This window comes from Biomphalaria glabrata, chromosome 1 (assembly GCF_947242115.1).
Source record: "Biomphalaria glabrata chromosome 1, xgBioGlab47.1, whole genome shotgun sequence".
Lineage (NCBI taxonomy): Eukaryota > Metazoa > Mollusca > Gastropoda > Planorbidae > Biomphalaria > Biomphalaria glabrata.
Window position 1 is genome coordinate 17,918,349 of NC_074711.1, and position 21,672 is coordinate 17,940,020.

Genomic DNA, 21,672 nt, shown 5'->3' on the forward strand with positions numbered 1-21,672 from the left:
ACAACACAAAAAGAAGCTTGTAATGACTAAACCAGACATCTGACATTAAACAACACAAAAAGAAGTTTGTAATGACTAAACCAGACATATGACATTAAACAACACAAAAAGAAGTTTGTAATGACTAAATCAGACATCTGACATTAAACAACACAAAAAGAAGCTTGTAATGACTAAACCAGACATTAAACAACACAAAAAGAAGTTTGTAATGACTAAACCAGACATTAAACAACACAAAAAGAAGTTTGTAATGACTAAACCAGACATTAAACAACACAAAAAGAAGCTTGTAATGACTAAACCAGACATTAAACAACACAAAAAGAAGTTTGTAATGACTAAACCAGACATATGACATTAAACAACACAAAAAGAAGTTTGTAATGACTAAATCAGACATCTGACATTAAACAACACAAAAAGAAGCTTGTAATGACTAAACCAGACATTAAACAACACAAAAAGAAGCTTGTAATGACTAAACCAGACATTAAACAACACAAAAAGAAGTTTGTAATGACTAAACCAGACATTAAACAACACAAAAAGAAGTTTGTAATGACTAAACCAGACATTAAACAACACAAAAAGAAGTTTGTAATGACTAAACCAGACATTAAACAACACAAAAAGAAGTTTGTAATGACTAAACCAGACATTAAACAACACAAAAAGAAGTTTGTAATGACTAAACCAGACATATGACATTAAACAATACTAAAAGAAGTTTGTAATGACTAAACCAGACATCTGACATTAAACAACACAAAAAGAAGTTTGTAATGACTAAACCAGACATCTGACATTAAACAACACAAAAAGAAGTTTGTAATGACTAAACCAGACATCTGACATTAAACAACACAAAAAGAAGCTTGTAATGACTAAACCAGACATTAAACAACACAAAAAGAAGTTTGTAATGACTAAACCAGACATCTGACATTAAACAACACAAAAAGAAGTTTGTAATGACTAAACCAGACATCTGACATTAAACAACACAAAAAGAAGTTTGTAATGACTAAACCAGACATCTGACATTAAACAACACAAAAAGAAGTTTGTAATGACTAAACCAGACATCTGACATTAAACAACACAAAAAGAAGTTTGTAATGACTAAACCAGACATCTGACATTAAACAACACAAAAAGAAGTTTGTAATGACTAAACCAGACATCTGACATTAAACAACACAAAAAGAAGTTTGTAATGACTAAACCAGACATCTGACATTAAACAACACAAAAAGAAGTTTCTAATGACTAAACCAGACATTAAACAACACAAAAAGAAGTTTGTAATGACTAAACCAGACATTAAACAACACAAAAAGAAGTTTGTAATGACTAAACCAGACATTAAACAACACAAAAAGAAGTTTGTAATGACTAAACCAGACATTAAACAACACAAAAAGAAGTTTGTAATGACTAAACCAGACATATGACATTAAACAATACTAAAAGAAGTTTGTAATGACTAAACCAGACATCTGACATTAAACAACACAAAAAGAAGTTTGTAATGACTAAACCAGACATATGACATTAAACAACACAAAAAGAAGTTTGTAATGACTAAACCAGACATCTGACATTAAACAACACAAAAAGAAGCTTGTAATGACTAAAGCCGACATAAAAAAAAAAGGCCATTGTTAGTTTTCATCTTTTATTTGTTCTAACTTTCAAATGGACTTAAAAACATTGGAATGTTGACACATGTCTACAGTCTACTCACAGTGATCTAATATGTTCCTAACAGTGACACATGTCTAGTCAAACTTGGTGTCTCTTGTTACTAAGAGACAAAACACTTCAAAGATAGCAATGACCCACAAATAAACAAGTCTTAAAGGTGGATCAAATCCCAAACAAGTGGGTCTAGCTCTTCTATTTTTTTTTTCACTCTGATCAAAACTTTGATGTTAATCCAATACATTGGACAAGCTCTATTATTGAGCTATTCACACAAATATAATACACAAAAAAAAAAAAGACGGTGTTTCTCAACTGAACGCACTTGAAACAAAAACAAAAGGATGTACTCCCAAAGTTGTCAACTCTCTGGAAGGTGAAGTCTAGAAACGTGTGCAGAGACAACGATCTGTCTAATACCGGTATTTACAGTGCGCTATTCACTGACCCATAAAACTGAGAAGCACTGCTTTGATTCGTTGATTGTATATCGAATCAGTGCTGGTTAATTACAAGAAATAAATATACATATACCATGGGCCTAAAATAGACATCATACCACAACAGTAGGAACATCATACTATGTGTCAAGGGGCACACCATCAGTGTTCCATGTTATAATTATGATGTAATTCGTGGATTCGATTATATCACGTTATTTGCACAGGTTTTAAACTCAAATTGGGAATACAATTAATAGACAAAGATCTGGAAAACACAAATTCTAACTGTAGGCCAAACTGTTCACAAAACGTATTTTTTTCCCAACCAAATATCTAAAAAGGTTTTTAAGTTCTGTTGTTGTTTTTGTGTGTTGTATTTTTTTTTCATAAGTTTAATATAATGTCAAATATTTCAATGAATCTTAAAAAAAATGCAATATGAATAATTACAATGGGACAGTGCATTGGACAATACAAATATATATATATATATGAATTAAACATAGCTAAAACAGATAAAACAGAATGAGTCCAGTGGCTCCTGGCACAAAATACTTCAATTCCCTTCAAATAATTGGATTCGAAAAGCAATCACCATGAAACAAATAAAATCCACAAAGAAATTATTTTTTTTTGGTTTTGTTTTTAAAAGGAAAATAAAGGCAGTAAGTAAAACAAATATAAAAAAAAATTCATGAAACAGGAGAATTATAAATGTTTTGATTCAAACATAAATATAGCATTAAAGCAAAATGTCCTTGGGGATGTGGCCTGTTAATACTATGAAGCTACGCTTTAAAATAAAAAAGAAATTTGACATTGTACAAATAAAATAGAGCAAATTCCTATGCTGCTGAGTATGTTGACAAACATTTGATAAGAAATAGCATTATCCAAAATATAAAAATGTTATATGTAGTTCAAATATAAATATATATATATATATATATGTATAAATATATACTCATGAGCTATACAAGGCCAACTTAATAGTCTGATCAACTTAATGTAATACACTCTAGTAAGACTCTACAAATATATATGAATACAAAAAGAATAAATCAGGGGGTAAACTACAAAACCTTTTGGCTACATTCAGTACCAGTATCTCTCTACTTTGGAACTACATTAAGTCTTTAACCAATCAAAGAAGAAAACCTCCAGACTATATATGACTATCATATCAAGACAAACTAAGTGTAGTTTATTAGCAGTAAAGCCTTCTTAACATTGCAGTGACCACAACAGTAAAACGTGTATTGGCATAAAATCCATTAAAAGGGAACGCTCAGATAATATGCAACAACCTATGGAGGGAGGGGGGGCGGGGATAATACAAATTCCTTACAATTTGTTACAAGGGGAAGTGATCTGAAGATATGTTACATAACAAAACTAAAAAAATATTCAAATGAAATAACAGTTACAGTGGTACCTTGAATTTTGCGGATTGGACTTTTTGCATAAGGCTTATACCACAGGTTTTCAAAAATTATTAATAATCAGCGTTACAGTTTTTCGGGCGGCCACCTGATGTATATGTACAATATTGGGGAAAACAAACTGAATACCTCATCGAAGCGCTGAAAGAAGTCGATACTTTGCCCATCACTTTTATAGATACCATGGTGAAATATGTCATTTGGAAAAATGATATTTAATAAACAAGTCTTTTGTAAATTTGAACATGAGTGTATTCAGAAAAGGTGATTGAGTTTTAGTTACTGTTTGTTTGTTACAAGGGGAAGATAGGGGGGAGGGGGGGGGTGTTATACAATATCCAAACGTTCCCAAAACTCTTCATGGCTCTAAGTACTAACTGAAATGATAGACAGTAACTCTCAACCAATGATAAGGATTGCATATCTCCAAATGTGAAAATAGACTTGAGACAGAGTAAACCGTCTACGCTACAGACAGACAAGAGAAGATCACTGATCTCTACCAGTTCCCCATGCACTGTGGCAAAGAAGGAAAGTGTGCCAATTGTTCTTAAACATTGTACAGAGAGGAAAAAAGTCAATAATGGGTTTATAATTACTGCTCCGAAAAATGATTTTTATATTGAAATAGGGCAATCAAAGACTGGACAAGTCAAACAAAAAGCTTTAAACTAACTCAATACACACATTTCATAGCAGTTCTATGAGTAACTTGTTAGAATTCTAACAGTTATTAAACATTCCTAAAACAACAAACATTGCCACAATTACAAAAACTACACATATTGCAAAAACAACATATATTCAACATACTTGAAAGTTTCTCTTCTTTCCAATACTGGACATACAAACTTCACAAATAGTAATCACTGGATTTTCTTCTCCTGTATGAATGAATTACTAGACAAAGTCTTGACGTCTAGTCCAGTAGAACATAAAAAAACAAACACCCTTGTTTAACATAAAAGAACAAACACCCTTGTTTAACATATGTTCGGGCATCAAAATACACATGAAAACATATAGACACATAAGTAGAGTGTATAAAATATTGTCGGATTTTCTTTTCAGAACAGGCCAACTTCAAAGCACTGATTTATTTTTAAATGTGTTTTTTACAAGCAGTCACTTTCAATGGAAATACTGTTATTTCATTTCCAAAAAAATGTCATCTGTCTATTGGGAGACAGAAACATGAAATCCTTCACTTGTTCTTGTCATCTCAAAGCTTGTCATTCTGCACTTTTCACTCACACAAACTAGGATAGCTGGACCAGAGTAAATATACAACAGTGAAGTAAATAATGCATATGTGTAGATCAAACATAAACCATTTTCTGGACCAGCTAGACAGTGTAAGTTGTTTTTTGGGGCGGGGCTTGAAAAATATTCACAAATATTTCTGTCATCTTGGTCTTGAATGTCATGACAGATGATACAAAACATTTAAGGAAAAATTCTATATTGACTATCTGTCAATTAAGATGTAGTCAAACTCGTGATTTCACAAAATAAATAACGTGTCCACTATACATGAACTCTATTTTCAAGTCAGCCATTTAACTTAGGCCCACTCATTTGATTCCTAGTTTATACTTCTGACATTGATACTAGACTTATTCCTACTTGAGTAACATTTCAATAAGTAGATATAACTAAAGAAATTGTAATAGTCTGCGAGTAGAGACTAAGAATAAAGAGTGCCACATTATAAGTGTTCTCTTCATGACTAACATTCAACTCACTATGTACTTGTAAGCATTTTGTTGTGTTCATTAGCAACACAATTTGGAACTATTTCATGGCAATGGAACCAATGAATGCTTAGCACAACTAATCATTGTTAGTGCAGTCTATTGATTCTTAACAGACATTGACTCAAATACTTTCCTGAGAACTGATACCATTGTAATTAGTGCCAGAACACTCATGGAAAGAACAATTGGTCACTAAAACTATATCACAGATTTAAAAAAAAAATGAAATAAAAACAATCCCTAATTATGCTTTAAAAAAAAAACAATTAACTTCTTTCTTTTTTTTTTTTTTGGTTATTGTTGTCCTTAACTGAACAGAATATATTTCAAATAACATTCAACATTAATAACCATACATTTTGAAACCATACAAACTTAATTTATATTCATACCCAGTCATGCAAGCACTAAGAGACCAGCTTCACCAAACAAATCACCACCGGTTCACAAAGAAGAACAAAGCCAACAATGTTATAGGGTGTTCTACACAGACTCTCACAGATATGCCAACTGTTAGGGTGTTCTACACAGACTCTCACAGATATGCCAACTGTTAGGGTGTTCTACACAGACTCTCACAGATATGCCAACTGTTAGGGTGTTGTACACAGACTCTCACAGATATGCCAACTGTTAGGCCTTCCAACACTAGACATTTTGTTTTTCCCACTCTTCTTCATTTGTGCAAGTTTGTTTCACAAATATGAATTTCAGGCCACAGTTTTCATTTCATAACAAACAAAACAATAATAGCCTAAGTACTAAGAAGAAAATTGACTCTATACCCAGACCTATTGGGAATAAAAGATAAAAATTGGAGAGAAAAATGACACCAATCATAGCATGGAAGATTTAAAACTGATTGTAGTACTATTGTCTTCAATTTTTACCATAGCTGATGTGAAAATGAATCTATTGAGTTATCAACAAACTGACATCCTCTCCAGTTTACTCAAGTAAATTTGTTACAGCATGTTAACAAAACAAAATAGAAACAGATTAAGAAATTTATTTCTACCTTATTCAATGACACTTTATTTTTTTCTTATTCAGTATAAGAGCAAATATTTTAAAAAAAAAAAAAAAAAGAAGAAAGAACAAAAAACAATTAACTGAGGCAGTTTACTTTGAAACTCAGCTCATGGCACATGCATTTTGTAAACCTTGATTAATATAAGAGTTTAATTAGTGTCAAGAATGACTGTACATTGCCTGAACAAAGAGGACCAATCAAAGTGCATATCTCAATAGATAAATATATCTTAATAACCATTAACAACACAAAATGTTGATCGCTGAAACATAACTGTTGGCATATCTGCAATGACCATTCACAACAGAAGACCATAGTGAAAGACGCATTTTGATTTCTACAATCAAATTGAAAAAAAAATTGCTTACACTTTTCAGCACCATCTACTAATCATCCCACCCCACCCCCTCTCATCCCAGTGATCCTAGTTTAAAATATGTGGAGAATGAGATTATTATATAGTTTAAAAAATGTAAATGTCTCCTAAAATTCATACCAACAAATGTATCCAAATTATTTAACTGTTATAAAAAAAAATGTAATTCCTTATGTATGGTCTAGAATCAAAAGTTTACTTTCAAACATCAAATAAATGTATTGCAAAGAAAAAGAATGTGAACCATTGACTAGATATAATAATAATTACTGGATGGGATTCAAAACTATAATAGGACTTTACTTAAAACAAAAGATAAATATTGTTTCTTAAATGTTTCTGTGTCAAAAAGCTTTTTTTTTTTTTAAATTAACAAATAATTGTTAATGTAATCAACTATGCAATACCCAATTTAATAGTAAATTTGAAAAGGAAACTTATAGTAAACGATACTCTTAAAATAACTTCCAAAAAATATTGTTAAATAATGCATTCAATAATGGATTTTCCTTTTTGGCTTGTATAAAATATATCTTCAATCACTGAGATATAGAACAAGGTACCAAATCCGTATATAGCATTTATTAATTGAAGGATTTGATTTTAAAATGTTCACTGGAAATAGGATAAACATTGTATTTTCAACTTAAACAGAAAAATGTCTCAACTTTTATTTGTACATAGATTATGACCCAGTCATACCATCCTACCCCTCATATACATATCATCCTACTAAATATAGACCTGAGTGAATAAATTAATGGTAGTATATGTACATACTACAGATAAAAGGGCATACAATCAAGAGTTTGACAATACTACAGTCGCCAATTATCCATTTCAAACAGATGGCCAGCCTGAGACTTAAGTACACAAACAAACTTCTGACAGAATATTGTCTTGTCTTGTGGAAACAAGCAAACTGTCTACAATGGGAATAGCTCACACAGAAGGCACAGATTTATTTTTGAAATATCTCATTGTTACACTGTTGAATGGTACACTATTTTCTTTTCATTTTTTTAGTTGATAGATATGCCAAATTATCCTTCAGAATATACAAAAAAAATGAAGTAATTATGCTACTGATCCAAATGATCACTGCATTGTGAAATGTTATACTATATACAGATATAAACACATTGTAAAGACTGCGTGCCTCTAGAACATCAATTGTTTCCACATTGGTATTGTTTACAATTTCAATGATTATTTCCTTTTCCAACATAAGAATCTTAATGGACTTATTCAAATAGCTGTATTGGGCTAGTAAGCAAACAGTGCTAGACAGATATTACAATTTGTTATAAACCTTGGCGGCCCAAGGTTTCCATGCAATGTAACATTTTGTTACAAGCAAAACAAATATAAAACACTAGCCCATAATTGGAAAAATGTTTGAGGCAAAATAAATGAATGATTAAACAATGATTTTTTTTTTATTTACGTATATGAATCGTTGTCATAGTGAATGAAATGGTTGATGTTATGAGCAGTCTAAGTTACTTCTTTTCCATCATACTGGTTCAAAACGTAATTCTTGCAGTCTCTAGTTTCTAGTCTAACACATCATATACTGTAGAAAAGAAAAAAATAAATAAATAAAAAAAAAATAATATTTGAAAAGAATATATGGTACTACTTGGAAGTGTTTTTGGTTTTATTTTAAGCTTTGCTCATTACAACCATTCAAGTCAGTCTACATAGTTCTAGAATATGTTGCTAAATAGTCATGCTTTTTTTGCAATTCATATTTTGAATGTTTGTGTTCTTATAACAAGTACAAATGACTCTTGATAGCCGGACACTTTTTAATTCAACACAATAATCCGACACATGCTACCTCTGTGACAATGTATGCTTCAAGCTGCACATGTGTTTTGACATGTACATTTTGCTTGTTCTCTTGTGATTATTGCTGCGTTAAGTAGTGATACATTCATGATTGTCTTTCTATGATTCTGTTTACCTGCCATATTTGTTAGCGTTGAAGTTTGCAAACTTGAACATAAAACATTGCTTCCAGAAAAGAATGGAAAATTATTAAGAGGTATGATGGAGGTGAAACTCCTACTGACATTTACAGTGATGGGAAAAGACTTTTTAAAAATTTTAGGAAATTTTGTAAAAAATTCCCCCCCCCCCCCCTTTCCCGGTTTTTGAACTGGCCTGTCGCGGAGACTTAAAAAAAGATGATACTGAATTTTTTTAAATTATGTAGAATAATTTTATTTGCTAGAAAATCGGATCAGAAGAAATTTTCGGAATTCAGAAAATTCCCATCAATGCATTTCTTGGATTTATGGCATCAGAAAACCTTTTCTTTTTTAAATGAAAACTAGAGAGAAAATAAAACATTTTGTGAAATCCATTAAAGACCAAACCAAGAGAAAAATCTACAAATATCCCCAAGTAGAGGAAGTTACTTGGATTTTTTAAAATCAATAAATGTTCTATTGTTTATTTTATACCATTGAAAGTTTAAGAGAATATCTTATTACTGTATATCATAAATATAATTTTCTTGACATATACGTCTAAATTCTTTATGGTACAGCAAGGCTTTGGTAATCCCACATCACCCAAGCTCAGTAAACGTGGGACTATCAAGGGTCAACTGTGATAAAATAAAGAGAAAGAAAAAATATACAATAGTTGTTTACCTAGGATGAGAAAATGGACATGAATGGCCTAGATTGCAATTATTTTCTAACCAATTGGAACATGTCACACCTTCAATCAGCGCAAAGGAAGAATTCCAACCTACAGCTGGAAATATACAAAATAGCAAGTCTAGTAACTAAAAATACAACAACAAATAAATAAATAAATAAATGTATTCAAAATAAAAGTCTGGAATGCTGAATTATTAATGCATTATGTTTTTAACAGCAACTAAGTTATTTGTTGGTTTTTATTTGTACCTTTTATTGTTTACTTTCTACTATAATAATTGATTCCTCTCTATCTAGAATTAGGAAATATTTCATGTTTTGTTAATTTATAATGTAGGTGACAGCCATGACCAGATCCATGATAAAAGTGAAATAAAACTGCAGGGATCTCTCAGCTAATCAAATCAGTTCAAACAGAACATTTATTTTTTTATGCTTTCTTCACTATAAGTGATATCATAGTAGCATTTATATAACTTTGATTAGCTTACCAATGGAATGCTGGCTATCCTTAGCCAGCCAAAAACGTTCTAAACTATTGTTTCTCCTGGAGAGCCACAATTTTTCTAATGCAGAACAGTCTACGGCATGAGCAGTTCGCTTTATAGAAAAACAGAATAGGGCATAAATTAAAATAATAATAAATAGTCATGTGATGAGAATCTTTAAACATATTATTTGGTAATAAATTCAACCAAAATCAAAAAGTACCATGGTTATTGACCAGAATTTGTTCAAAAACAGAAACTATTTTTCCCATAAAAATAATGTCTAGATTTAATTGATTCTTACAGATCAGACAGAGTGTAAATATATATATTCTAAAACTAAACACATGCCATACTGGGAAGCGAGAGCCAAAACATGCACAAAGTTTTTTTTTATTTTACTATGTTTCCTTGTTCAGTTCAATAGTCATTCTGTCTTCCACTTCTCTTTGTGTTTACCAATGATTTTCCCTGTACCCATAAAGATTTACAATTGATAAATTATTAACAGGAAAAAAATGTTTTATACAAAGCAGAAAGTTCCAGTCTTCTTTTAATGGTAGGCTGAATGAAACTGATGCTATGTAATCAGTGCTCGCATTCGCTAGTTGTTCTTGGCTTGAACCAGGTGTTCAAGGTCAGTTTTGGACTGAAATATTTTGGCCGAGCACCCAATTATTTAAGTCAAATGCTGAGATGCCATTTAATTTATTAAACTTAAGATTCTTAAACATACAAGAAATAAAAATATCCAAGTATTAAAGAAGCTAATAGCTATGATCTGATAGTTTAAAGCTTAAACGTAGAAACGTACCTTCAAATTAGAATGAGGTTCCGTGAAATCATTTGAAAAGTATGAATTTACAAAAGCACTCTAGATGGAGCAAAAAAAAAGAAAATCAATATTAAATAATTATTTTATATTAAACTTGGTATAAAGTATTGTAGTCAAATATGTAACAGATGAAATTCAAATGTATAAAGTACAAATATTCTTTCTAGGAGGAGGAAGGAAGGGTTAATATTTGGTATAGAACATTTGCAAAGACAAAAATAGATTGCAAGGGGTTGTATCCTGTAGTCAGTTCATTTAATGTTAGTTCTAATATTCAAAATAGCCAACAATAATATAAAAGTACAAAACATGCTAAATTCACTATTTCATTTGGAAAGCAAGGATAAAATAAGATTTACACAATAATTAGCACATCATAGGGATGATTTTACAAAAGAATACTGGGATTGGCTATAAAGAGATTTTGTTGAAAAAAATCAATGGATTAACTCCCCTTAAAAAAAAAAAAAAAAAAAAAAAAAAAAAAAGCAACTCTCTTGGTTTGATTTGATTTTTGATTTGAGGCACATCGGCACAATTTAGGCCATGTCGTGCCTCAACTCTCTTGGGCTGTGTCAAATAATACTAGAATGTTTTTATCAGTACTAAAGACAAATTCTTCAAATAAAATTCTAATTTTCATACGAGACCATCCCAAAAATTGAATTAAAAATGGTATTTGATTTATCTGGAATTCTTATTTTTTCTCACTAGGCCCTTTAATTACAAACATCCGGAACAATCCATTATGGAAACTTAAAACTATTGCGATGTTTCTGAAGGGAAATTAAATTTTAATCAGATTTTCAATAGCTTTTAGTCTTTTTTTTTTTCGATATTAACATGACGGACAGACAAAACGCAGAAAAAAATGCGTCTTTAATCCTTATATATATATATATACATATATAAAAATACATACAAATTTAGTCTAACTAGCCCATTGTGACGTAATGGATTTTTTTTTCTTTGATGTAATATATCTAATAGTTAATTCTTTAAATGAGATGCTAAAATAACTCGGTGCACCAATGTCTATGAACCCTCGAGAGCCTGCTCGTATTGATAAAGACATTTTTAACCTCACTAGGCAGTGTTATCTGACTTGTATTTAAAAAAGGCAAAATAGCTAGATTTAGATCTAATCTAGATTTTTAAAACTAGATCTAGATGTTTTTTTACACTAGAGCTAGATTTTTTACACTAGATCTAGCTTTTTTTTTTACACTAGAGCTACATTTTTAAAACTAGATTTAGATTTATATTCTAATTAAAATCACTGTAGATTCTGGATCTAGAATTTCAAAGATTATCTAAAATCGCTCGTCTGATATATTGTACATATCCGGTAGTTGTCATGCCGTAATGTGTAATATATCTGCCTGGTCGGGATGGCTGCCTGGTCGTGCATTTTGCATGCTGGGCTGTCATTTGGATTTATCGATGGTCCCGGGTTCAAACCCTGCCCGCTCCCATCCCCCGTCGTCCTGCGGAGGTTTGGACTAGGAAGTAAACTATCTTCAACTCTGAAGGAACATCCGAAACATGTAAAACATTTTACAAACATCTCTTTATCAATAATAGGCTATTAGTTTGTAGCCAGTTTGTTATTAAGAGCAATGCCCTGGTCGTGCAGTTAGCGTGCTGAACTAATTATCTCAAAAACAGTACCGGTTTCATACCCTGCTCGCTGCTATCCCCCATAGTCGAGCGGGAGAATCGGATAAGGAAGTAAATTATCTTTAACTTTAAAGGAACATCCAAAACATGTAAAACATTTTACAGAAAAAAAAAAAAAACATTTTTTACAACGCCAAATGAATCTTTGAAACATTATTACTTTTAAAAATCAAAACAAAATCATGTCTTGAATATGCCTTGCAAATAGGCGAATCCGACAGGGATCCGACTCCGACGGGGGCCGCCTCCGAGTTTGTGTGACAACACAAACTCTCTTTGTAATCTTGTTTTTTTTAAATACAAAATTAGACATGCTATGTTTACAACATAACATCAAAAATTGTGTTTTATAGGTCAGAGGATCTTACTATTGTGAGCATGAAGATATCCTAGTAAAAGCCATAGTGCTTTAAACATTTCATACAATACCAGACCTGCCTACTAAAAAAAGTCCAAATGCGTAACGCTGATGGTCAAAATGCGTATTTTGGCACCAGAATGCGTAACACTTACGCAATCCACTATTTTGTCATATATATATATAATATTAGATCTACAATCTAAATCTAGATCAATACGACAATAGAGATGATATCTAGACTAGATCTGGATCTATGTCTATATAATGAATATAATCTACTCTAGATCTGGGCTCAAGAGTGTCACCGATGCCGTGGATCCGCTACAAACGTAGGTCTACTCCAAACTTTCGTAGGCCTACCTTCATCCTTGATCTAAAAAGCAATTAGATTTAGTCTAGAAATGAAGAACGCAAGAGTGAGGGAGTGGCGGGTTGGTACCAGGTTAGTACCGTCTATTAGCTGATACACCAACGTGCCTTTTTTTTTATGCTAAGACTAAGAATCTAGTCTAGATCTAGACTAGATGGTAGTAGATGTTATCGATCTAAGATCTAGATCTAGTCAATCTAAATCATACTACAACTAAATTGGATCTAGATTGTAGAGTTATGTAGAGAATCGTGACATAACTGTCATAACGTAATGACTAGCTAGACTCTAGGTAGATCTATTCCTGTATAACAAGTTATCTAGATTAGATATCTACAATGTCACTCAATGTGTTTTGAATCGATAGCACTTCGATATTTTTTTCTATACAAATGAATACGGGAATCAGGGATTCAACATAATTAATTTCTACTAATGAACTTACAAAAAGAAAAAGTCACGTTGGTGTATCAGCTAATAGACGGTACTAACCTGGTACCAACCCGCCACTCCCTCACTCTTGCGTTCTTCATTTCTAGACTAAATCTAATTGCTTTTTAGAACCAATCAACGTATAGATCTGGACACAATGTGTTCCCCCACCTTTTCTGTCCCCCCCCCCCCAACAGGATGGCTTAGCGTGACCTCCGTGACCACTCGTAAGCTAGTTAAGAGAGGGAAAAAAAAGGATACGAAATGCGTAACGCGAGGGGTTAAATGCGTATTTGCGCACTGACTGTCATTTTTGGGAGATTTTGCGTAACGAATATGCATTTTGCGTAACGGTAGGCAGGTCTGCAATACCTATACAAAAGAAAAAAAAAAGGGAGGAGGGTAGAGAAAAGAAAAAGCACTCACCTCAAGAAACTGAGCTCCCTCTTTACTGAGGCAGGAAGTCAACAAGGAAGGCCTATATGGATTAGGAGGAGAAGCACGCTGTGGCCATGCTGGAGTACTCACCATAAATCCCCCAAGGTACTCCTTACAGATATGGTCCCATTCTGTCAATGGCCAAGGATTGTCCCACTGCACTTGCCTCATGTCATTAGAGAAATAACCAATGTCCTGCTGGTCATACACCTCCAGTCCTGTTGTCTCCACTGGCTGCAGGGGTGCAAGATAACACCCAGATGCAATGTGCCACTCTTTAGATTGGGCGGCTAGGCCCATTTTACTATGTATGTCACTATCAGGTGGCCAGCCATCTGACAAATCTATTTTTTCCGTTTTGCCCTCCCATGTGAGAGCATCCTCTCTGAAAGTCATTGGAGTTCTCCTTGGTCGGCAATCACTTCCATGTATGCTTCTATTCTCCATATCGTCTAGGTATGTAAGATCTACATTGTCAAGAAAGCTAGGTGAGAACCCATTCAAACTAGGAATGCCACTAACTAAATCCTCAACAGGTATGTTTTCTAAATCAATACAAGCGGAATTCAATCCAGGACCAGTAGAACATAAAGTTAGCAAGTTATTACTACCTGCTATTTTTAATTCACTAGCACTGTCAATATGGTTGCTCTTATCAATGCTCTCTAAGATGTAGTTCACAGAAAATTGAACATTTTCTTCTTGCCAATATTTCTCTACATTATGGTTGTCACTAGCCTGTTTGTCTGATCTATCTGACTCTGACAAAGAATGAGCTTCATCAAACCATACCATTTCTGTTGCCTCTGGTGATAAAATATTAGTAAGGGTTTCAATGCATACTTCTAAAACTTGATCTACATCAAGGCTTTCCTTAATTTTCTTGTCATTCATGTTGCCTTTTACAAGGAGCAAAGTATATTCTTTCCTCTTGATAAGTGTATCTACCATGCCCTTCAAAATGTGCCCAGTTGATCTTTGCTCACAGGAAACAGAGGAAACATAATTTACAACTAAATTCTTGATAACCTGTAGGGAGTAAGTCTCTCTTAAAGATTTTAAGCTAAGTAGAGATAAGTCACTGATCTCTTTACCCACTGGTGCTGTAGGTAAAGACACCTGAGCCCACTCAGCCACTCCACCAATTTCATTCATGGTGTTGTCCTTCCAGTGTAAGTTGGAATTTTGTGAAGAGCCATTAAACTGTTCTATCGATGTCGATACACTACGAAGTGGGGTATCAATAGTACATTTAACCAGTCCATCAGTTTCACTCATGATCTTCTCTTCATGTAAGTCAGCATATTGTTCAATGCCACCATTCAGTAATGTTGCTGGTTTCAGTCCATCAGTAGCATTTAAAGTGATGTCCTTCACATGTAAGTCTGGATAGAGTGCTATGCCACCTTTATGTACTATATCTTGCCAAAAATCCCCACAGTGGCAGGGAAACTGTAAAGCATGTTCAAGATCATCTTCACTGGGAATCTTCTGATATGGTGTTGTTACTTTTGGTTTCTTGACTTTCTGAACTTTATTTTGGACTACATTTTGTACTTTCTGTCTAAGTTGTTGTTCTTCTATAATGCCAGCTTCAAAGATTGCACAGATCTCATTATCTGCTTTCTTTGAGTCAAGTGTTTCATCTTCATCCAACAGGCATTCTGAATACAAATGCTGACCACTCCCATCAGGAATTGGGTGAAAGTGTCGACTGTTAGAATAAGCTTGGTCTTCTGAGGTTGCTTTCTTCACACTTAGAGCTAGGTCTGATGATTTTAAATTAAATTTACTAACAACATTTGGGGAAAACACCTTGTAAACTGTGTCAGCATATGGGACTAGAAATTTATCTTTGGACTGAAGCGGGGCTACTGAGGGAGAAAAGACCTTGGTGAGAACAACAGTCCGAAAAGCTGACTTCCAGCAACCGGAGTTGTCGCCAAAAGAAGATGGTGAGCTGTCCTGCAATGTGGATGGGAAAACTTCCGCAGCTTCAACATTAGGTAATGAAGTCTCAGCTAAGGCAAGAGCAGCTACCTGTCTAGCAATACTACAAGCCTGGGCTTCTTCCTGACATGTGAACATGTAACACTGTCTGTTTAGGAACTGGACTGGTTTCTTTTTCACCCGTTTCTTGCTGTTTTCCTTGCCAGCAGGAGGAGACCTGTTCCACACAGAATCCACATTGAATCGAGGTGCACCTTCTTTGCTGAGGGACTCTTCACTGGCTAGTGATGGAAATGCTTCATTGTAGCGCCTGCAGGTAAAGGTGTAAAATGCTTTGTATAATCCCAATTTAAAGTGATTTTTCGTAACTTCACATTAAGGAAAACTTATCTTTTTTTAAAATTTTATATGACAAATTTAAATGTAGAAATATATATTTTTTTATTTTTACATATTTTAGTTATTGATATTTTTCAGTACATCAAAAACCTAGTTTACTACATGACATCAGAGTAAACAAATCTTTCAACTATTAAAAATCTCATTAGCATAACAGATCAGTCTTATTACTAATTTTTTAAGTTTAAAGTTATAAGAACCTAAAGAAAACATAAATGATTACAATATGAGAAAAACAAAAATATGCTATGATTACACTTACCTTTCTTGTTCAAGGCCATCCTGTTTATTACTAGCCTGGGCTACAGCTGATTTTACATTGACTGCAATGGGCGCAAGAAGACCTGATAAATATAAAATGTGATGTTAAATGATCATAAATGAATAAAGGCTGAATACTAATGACTTTACTTTTAAAATACTTTCTTCTTCTAGTCAGCTTTTTTTTTGCTAATCTTTAGGCTACCTCAGTAGGCTTTGCTATGGAAAGAAGCAAGCTCTACTCTTACTTACTTTGCACTGCCATAAAGAAGTAGAGTAGTATTTGTTTGAGAAAGTGGGGACATTCTAATTTGAGACATTTCAAGGAGCAGTGTGAATAGAAGGGTTGATGTGTGCATGTGGTTTTCTTTGTTTAGACGAAAATTCAATGTTTACAAATGTAATTGTTTTCTAACTTCTAGGGGTTGGAGGATATATAGTTAGCTCATATTGTCTTATTGGTGTGGTCAGATTATTTTTCAGAAGATATCTTCGATGCTGTATTTTCATTTCCCTCTATGCCAGAAACTAAAATGGCAGTGTGTATGTGATGTTAAGATTGTAAAACTATATGATGGGTTGATCAGAATTAAGGCTACTAAAATGTAGAATGTGAATCCATCAAAAAAATGACTTACTTCTCTTTGAACTCTTTTTATTCATTTTACTTTTAGTTTCATCAATTTTTACCATTAGTTCATCAACAACTCCTTGAATCTCAGCTTCATCAGAGTCATTCTAAAATAAAAAGAAATTCTAATAAAAATAATTTGAAAATATTTTAGCCACAAAAAAAAAGTATGTTTTAATTACTTTTTTTTTTTAAATAAGTTTGTTGTCTGGGCCTAAATGATTGAATTTTGAAGTTATAGTTAACTAGACATGCACTGAGGCAAAAGTACATGAAGTATAATGTAAACAGGTATGTGTTCGGGTACCAAGTCTCTATAGTTAACTAGACATGCACTGAGGCAAAAGTACATGAAGTATAATGTAAACAGGTATGTGTTCGGGTACCAAGTCTCTATAGTTAACTAGACATGCACTGAGGCAAAAGTACATGAAGTATAATGTAAACAGGTATGTGTTCGGGTACCAAGTCTCTATAGTTAACTAGACATGCACTGAGGCAAAAGTACATGAAGTATAATGTAAACAGGTATGTGTTCGGGTACCAAGTCTCTATAGTTAACTAGACATGCACTGAGGCAAAAGTACATGAAGTATAATGTAAACAGGTATGTGTTCGGGTACCAAGTCTCTATTATCTACAAACACCTTTGTTTCTTCTTACATAACACATTTTCAAACCGCTGTCAATGAAACAAGTGAATAACACTTGATAGAACTTAATGTTTTAGAAATAATTTTTCATATTTGACCTATTTACTTACACAGCAAACTGCACTCCTTAAAAACTGCACTGCAGCTTTCTTCTGTCTGTCCCGAGTTTTCCCTTTCTTGATGTTGTATATATTTTGTAAAAAGTCATCTCCAGCAGTTAAAGGTTCATCCTCAATGTCCAGGTCTTCATGTAACAATATGGTTACAACATGATGGGCAAATTGACTAGACAAATACAAAAATATGATATAAAGACATAAGGAAAAGAAATAGCAGCCATTCAATTATCAAATGTTAACATTTAAAAACAAGATGTTGTTGTTTTTTTTCATAAATAATTCTAAAGTGAAAAAAAAAAAAAAAAAACCTGCCTTCTTTCTGTACACACAAATTAAAAAAAAAATGAATAAACATTTTAATGTAAAGAAAACAATGAGCTTAATTTCAAACATTTGTTCAACTAGAGACATTGACTGATTTAAAGCTCACTTAGTATTAGAAGCATCGAGCTGCTCCAGTTCAGAAGCTAACCAATTACGAAGGTCCTCTGCCACCCTTGCCTCCACTGTCAAAGGTGGCTTCATTGTCACTCCACACAGCTCACCTCTTCTTTTTAGCTCTCTTAGATTTCCATCCCAAATGAGTTTAATTAATCTGAATTTGAAACATTTAATACCCATAAACACCACTGATATACATTAGTTCATACACAATGAAAATGTGAAACTTTTTTTCAATGGATGAAGACAGAATATGAAGCGAACCAAAAAGAATGTATGACAACCAAGAAATGTTAATAGCTTAAGTGTTATTTTTAAAACAGAAAAAAAAAAAAGCTGAGTTTTATACAGATTAGTTACAACCAAAACTCTTACTGGTTTATCAGATGAATATTTCTCTTAACAGCTTAAATTAATATTTGAAATATTAAACAACTAGTCAACCCACTGCGCAGCATACACCACTATATAGTAACAGGTGAACACTTCCTGAAAGACACAGTTGTCCAAATGAGGTGGGTTTTGGGCTAACAAATGTGAGTGAATGAAAAGAAGAAACTCTGGAGAGAGCAACATGTATACAATTGTCTATGACTGAAAACAGGTTTTGAAAGATACAGGCATATCTTTTTGAACGTTTGGCCTTGTTCTTTATTAATTGTCATGGCAAAGGCTAATCTAACAGGGAATTGCGTGTAAAGGTAAAAGGCAAATTTTGAATCTGATGGAGTCAGGGATATAGAGAGACGCTGACCCGATTGTAAACTCAATGAGGGTCATGCGGGCGTTCTTGGAAGTGAATAGTGATAGTAGAGGGAAGTATTTGAGACAAAAACACAATTTCAGCATGTATAACTGTGATGTATGGCGTAATGTTCGCAAACAAAGCTTACAGCCATCTTGTAAAGTTCGAGAGCAACAGTTTCGTCAATGACATTTTCCAGAAATATGCGCCTGATAGAAATAAACAGTTACCTGATGCAGGAATTTTGACTACAATGAAAGACCTGTTGACTCCACGAAATATATGTGAAGCCATGGCCATGGTACGAAAAGGAAGGGCAATAGAAAGGGGCAAAATGAAAACAAAGCTACAGAAAAAACATGCAACTATTTTAATGACACCAGATATTGACGTGTTTAAAAAATACACGTCATAAATGTAGTCAAATATAGAATGTATAAAGAGAAAGATTACTTGTTATCCCCCCCCCTTCTTTTTTTTTCCTGCTGTGCTCTCTGTCAAGGCGAAAATTATATGGGGTAACTCTATTATATATACATAAACAAGCCATTTATAAGCTGACATTAACATATAATTAAAGCACTAAGCAACCTTCTCCACACTGAAAAAAGATTACATTTTCTACTTAAAAGATATTTCAGGCACACACTAACCTAATAGAGTCATAATAAAAAATAAACATATGCTCCATTCAAGACTATAGCAAAATTATTTTTTTAACACTATATTATTAACGTATTAAACATAGTTCTTATCAAGTCAATAATATTAGATATACCAACTTACACATGATTTCTTTGCTGCCAACATAGCTAATGCAAAGAATCAATTAGTATTTCCTTTCAAATCTATTGGTGCTGCACTTGCGCTTTGCTGCACTTGCGACCCTGATCATTCTTGCCCCACAATCTAAAGCAAACAAAAAATATCAGAAAATAAGTGCGTGAGTAAAACAATTTACGTTTTATACATGTTCTGATTGATGGTAATAATATCACTCTTATAGTCTTATAAGTGTTGGTGCCTTTCAATAATAATAATAATATTTTAAGATAGTCAAACATATGAATAAACAAATTAAAAAATCAAATATTTTTTGTGCCATAAACACAATTTGATTAAGTGGGTGGATAGATTTAGAGTCTCTAAATATAATCTGTTTCCGATTCCAAGTAATTAAAATTTTGAAGAAAATTGCCTGTAGTTTAACTTTAACTACTTTAAGATCTATAGAATCTATATCTTTATAATGGGATTTGACTTTTTAAAAGCTAGACCTATGATTCTAACTATAGATTCTCTAAATCCATTTTTGATTTTAGTTAGACTCTACTAGGTCGTAATGGATAGAGTATAATATGTATATCACTATTACTATTCCAGTAAAAGTAGTAGCCTCTTATACTTATATATAATATATTAAGTTAATTAAGGTATAATTATACTATTCAGTATACAAATACTAAGAAAGTCCTAATAACTAATAAGAAAGTCCAAGTCTAATACTAGATCTATATAATATTTATAATATAGTAGACTCTAGATATAGAATACTTTAGACTAATTTAGTCTAGAGTTTAGACCTAGAATCTAGATTCTAGTATTTTTCTTGTCTACACTACATTTACATACAATTTACGAGTATAAACTAGCTAAGATATATATAGAATATAGACTAGTCACTAGACTAGACTGACTAGACTCGGTAAATGAGTATTAGGTCTATATAGATCTAGTCTAGACTAGTGAGTCACTAGTGTCGAGACTACGACATCTACGGTCTAAGAATGTGGCTATTATTAATATTATATTGATAATATAATAAAATAAATAATATTAGATCTAAATATTTATATTCTTGTCTTAGTTATATTTATTATTGACTGTCTCGAACTAATATATAATCATTATCATGATTTTATGATCATTTTTAAATGTATGGAAATATATATAAGAAGCAATTTGATTATTTGTTGCTGTTTTCTTTAATTAAAACTTTAAATGAGAATGTAGGCAGCAATGGTAAAATAAAGAAAGATTACAAAAGAGCCGCAAAATTAAGTGATAACTTCCTTGTCCTTGCTTTCATCAACAATCAACACAACATTACGCTATTTTTTTGCGTAAATGACTACAGCGCCGGAAGTGGATTTTTTTTCTCAACTAATCTAGATCTATTTTTTTTTAAACAAAATTAAAATAGTCTGCAAATTTCACAATATTTAAACTCTAATATTTTGATTAAATGTCTGTGTTTAAATTTCAGAAAAAAAATGTTTTGAACAGTATATATTTTTACATTTCTAGATCTAGATCACTGATTCTAGATTTAGAATTTAGATTATAAGAATTACTACGCATTGCATCAAGGTCACTATTGATTACCAAGGCCAGTTGTTCTGCCAGGTATCTTGGTAACGCCAGCTAGACCTAGAT

General features: G+C 32.6%; 1 protein-coding gene across 2 annotated transcripts; it reads right to left on the reverse strand.

The window, feature by feature from the left end:
- Nucleotides 1-1,664: 1,664 nt before the first annotated feature.
- LOC106068254 (uncharacterized) lies at nt 1,665-21,395 on the reverse strand. Of its 2 annotated transcripts, XM_013227560.2 has the most exons (11): nt 21,279-21,395; nt 20,023-20,145; nt 18,481-18,645; nt 18,042-18,216; nt 17,286-17,385; nt 16,649-16,730; nt 14,026-16,297; nt 10,736-10,795; nt 9,925-10,033; nt 9,422-9,527; nt 1,665-8,334 (listed from the first exon to the last, which is right to left on the reverse strand). In XM_013227560.2, the coding sequence occupies exons 3-11, from the start codon at nt 18,573-18,575 to the stop codon at nt 8,328-8,330; spliced, it is 3,006 nt and encodes a 1,001-aa protein (XP_013083014.2). In that variant the 5' UTR covers nt 18,576-18,645; nt 20,023-20,145; nt 21,279-21,395; the 3' UTR covers nt 1,665-8,327. The 2 variants fall into 2 exon arrangements, with proteins under 2 accessions (XP_013083014.2, XP_055881664.1); XM_056025689.1 differs by lacking the exon at nt 18,481-18,645.
- Between the last annotated feature and the right edge of the window lie 277 nt (nt 21,396-21,672).

Coding starts and splice junctions, on each gene's coding strand:
- LOC106068254 (XM_013227560.2), bottom strand. CDS start 18,575: ATGAAGCCACCTTTGACAGTGGAGGCAAGGGTGGCAGAGGACCTTCGT. Junction 16,298..16,648: donor GATGGCCTTGAACAAGAAAG/GTAAGTGTAATC, acceptor CTTTACCTGCAG/GCGCTACAATGAAGCATTTC. Junction 9,528..9,924: donor GGATAGCCAGCATTCCATTG/GTAAGCTAATCA, acceptor GTATATTTCCAG/CTGTAGGTTGGAATTCTTCC.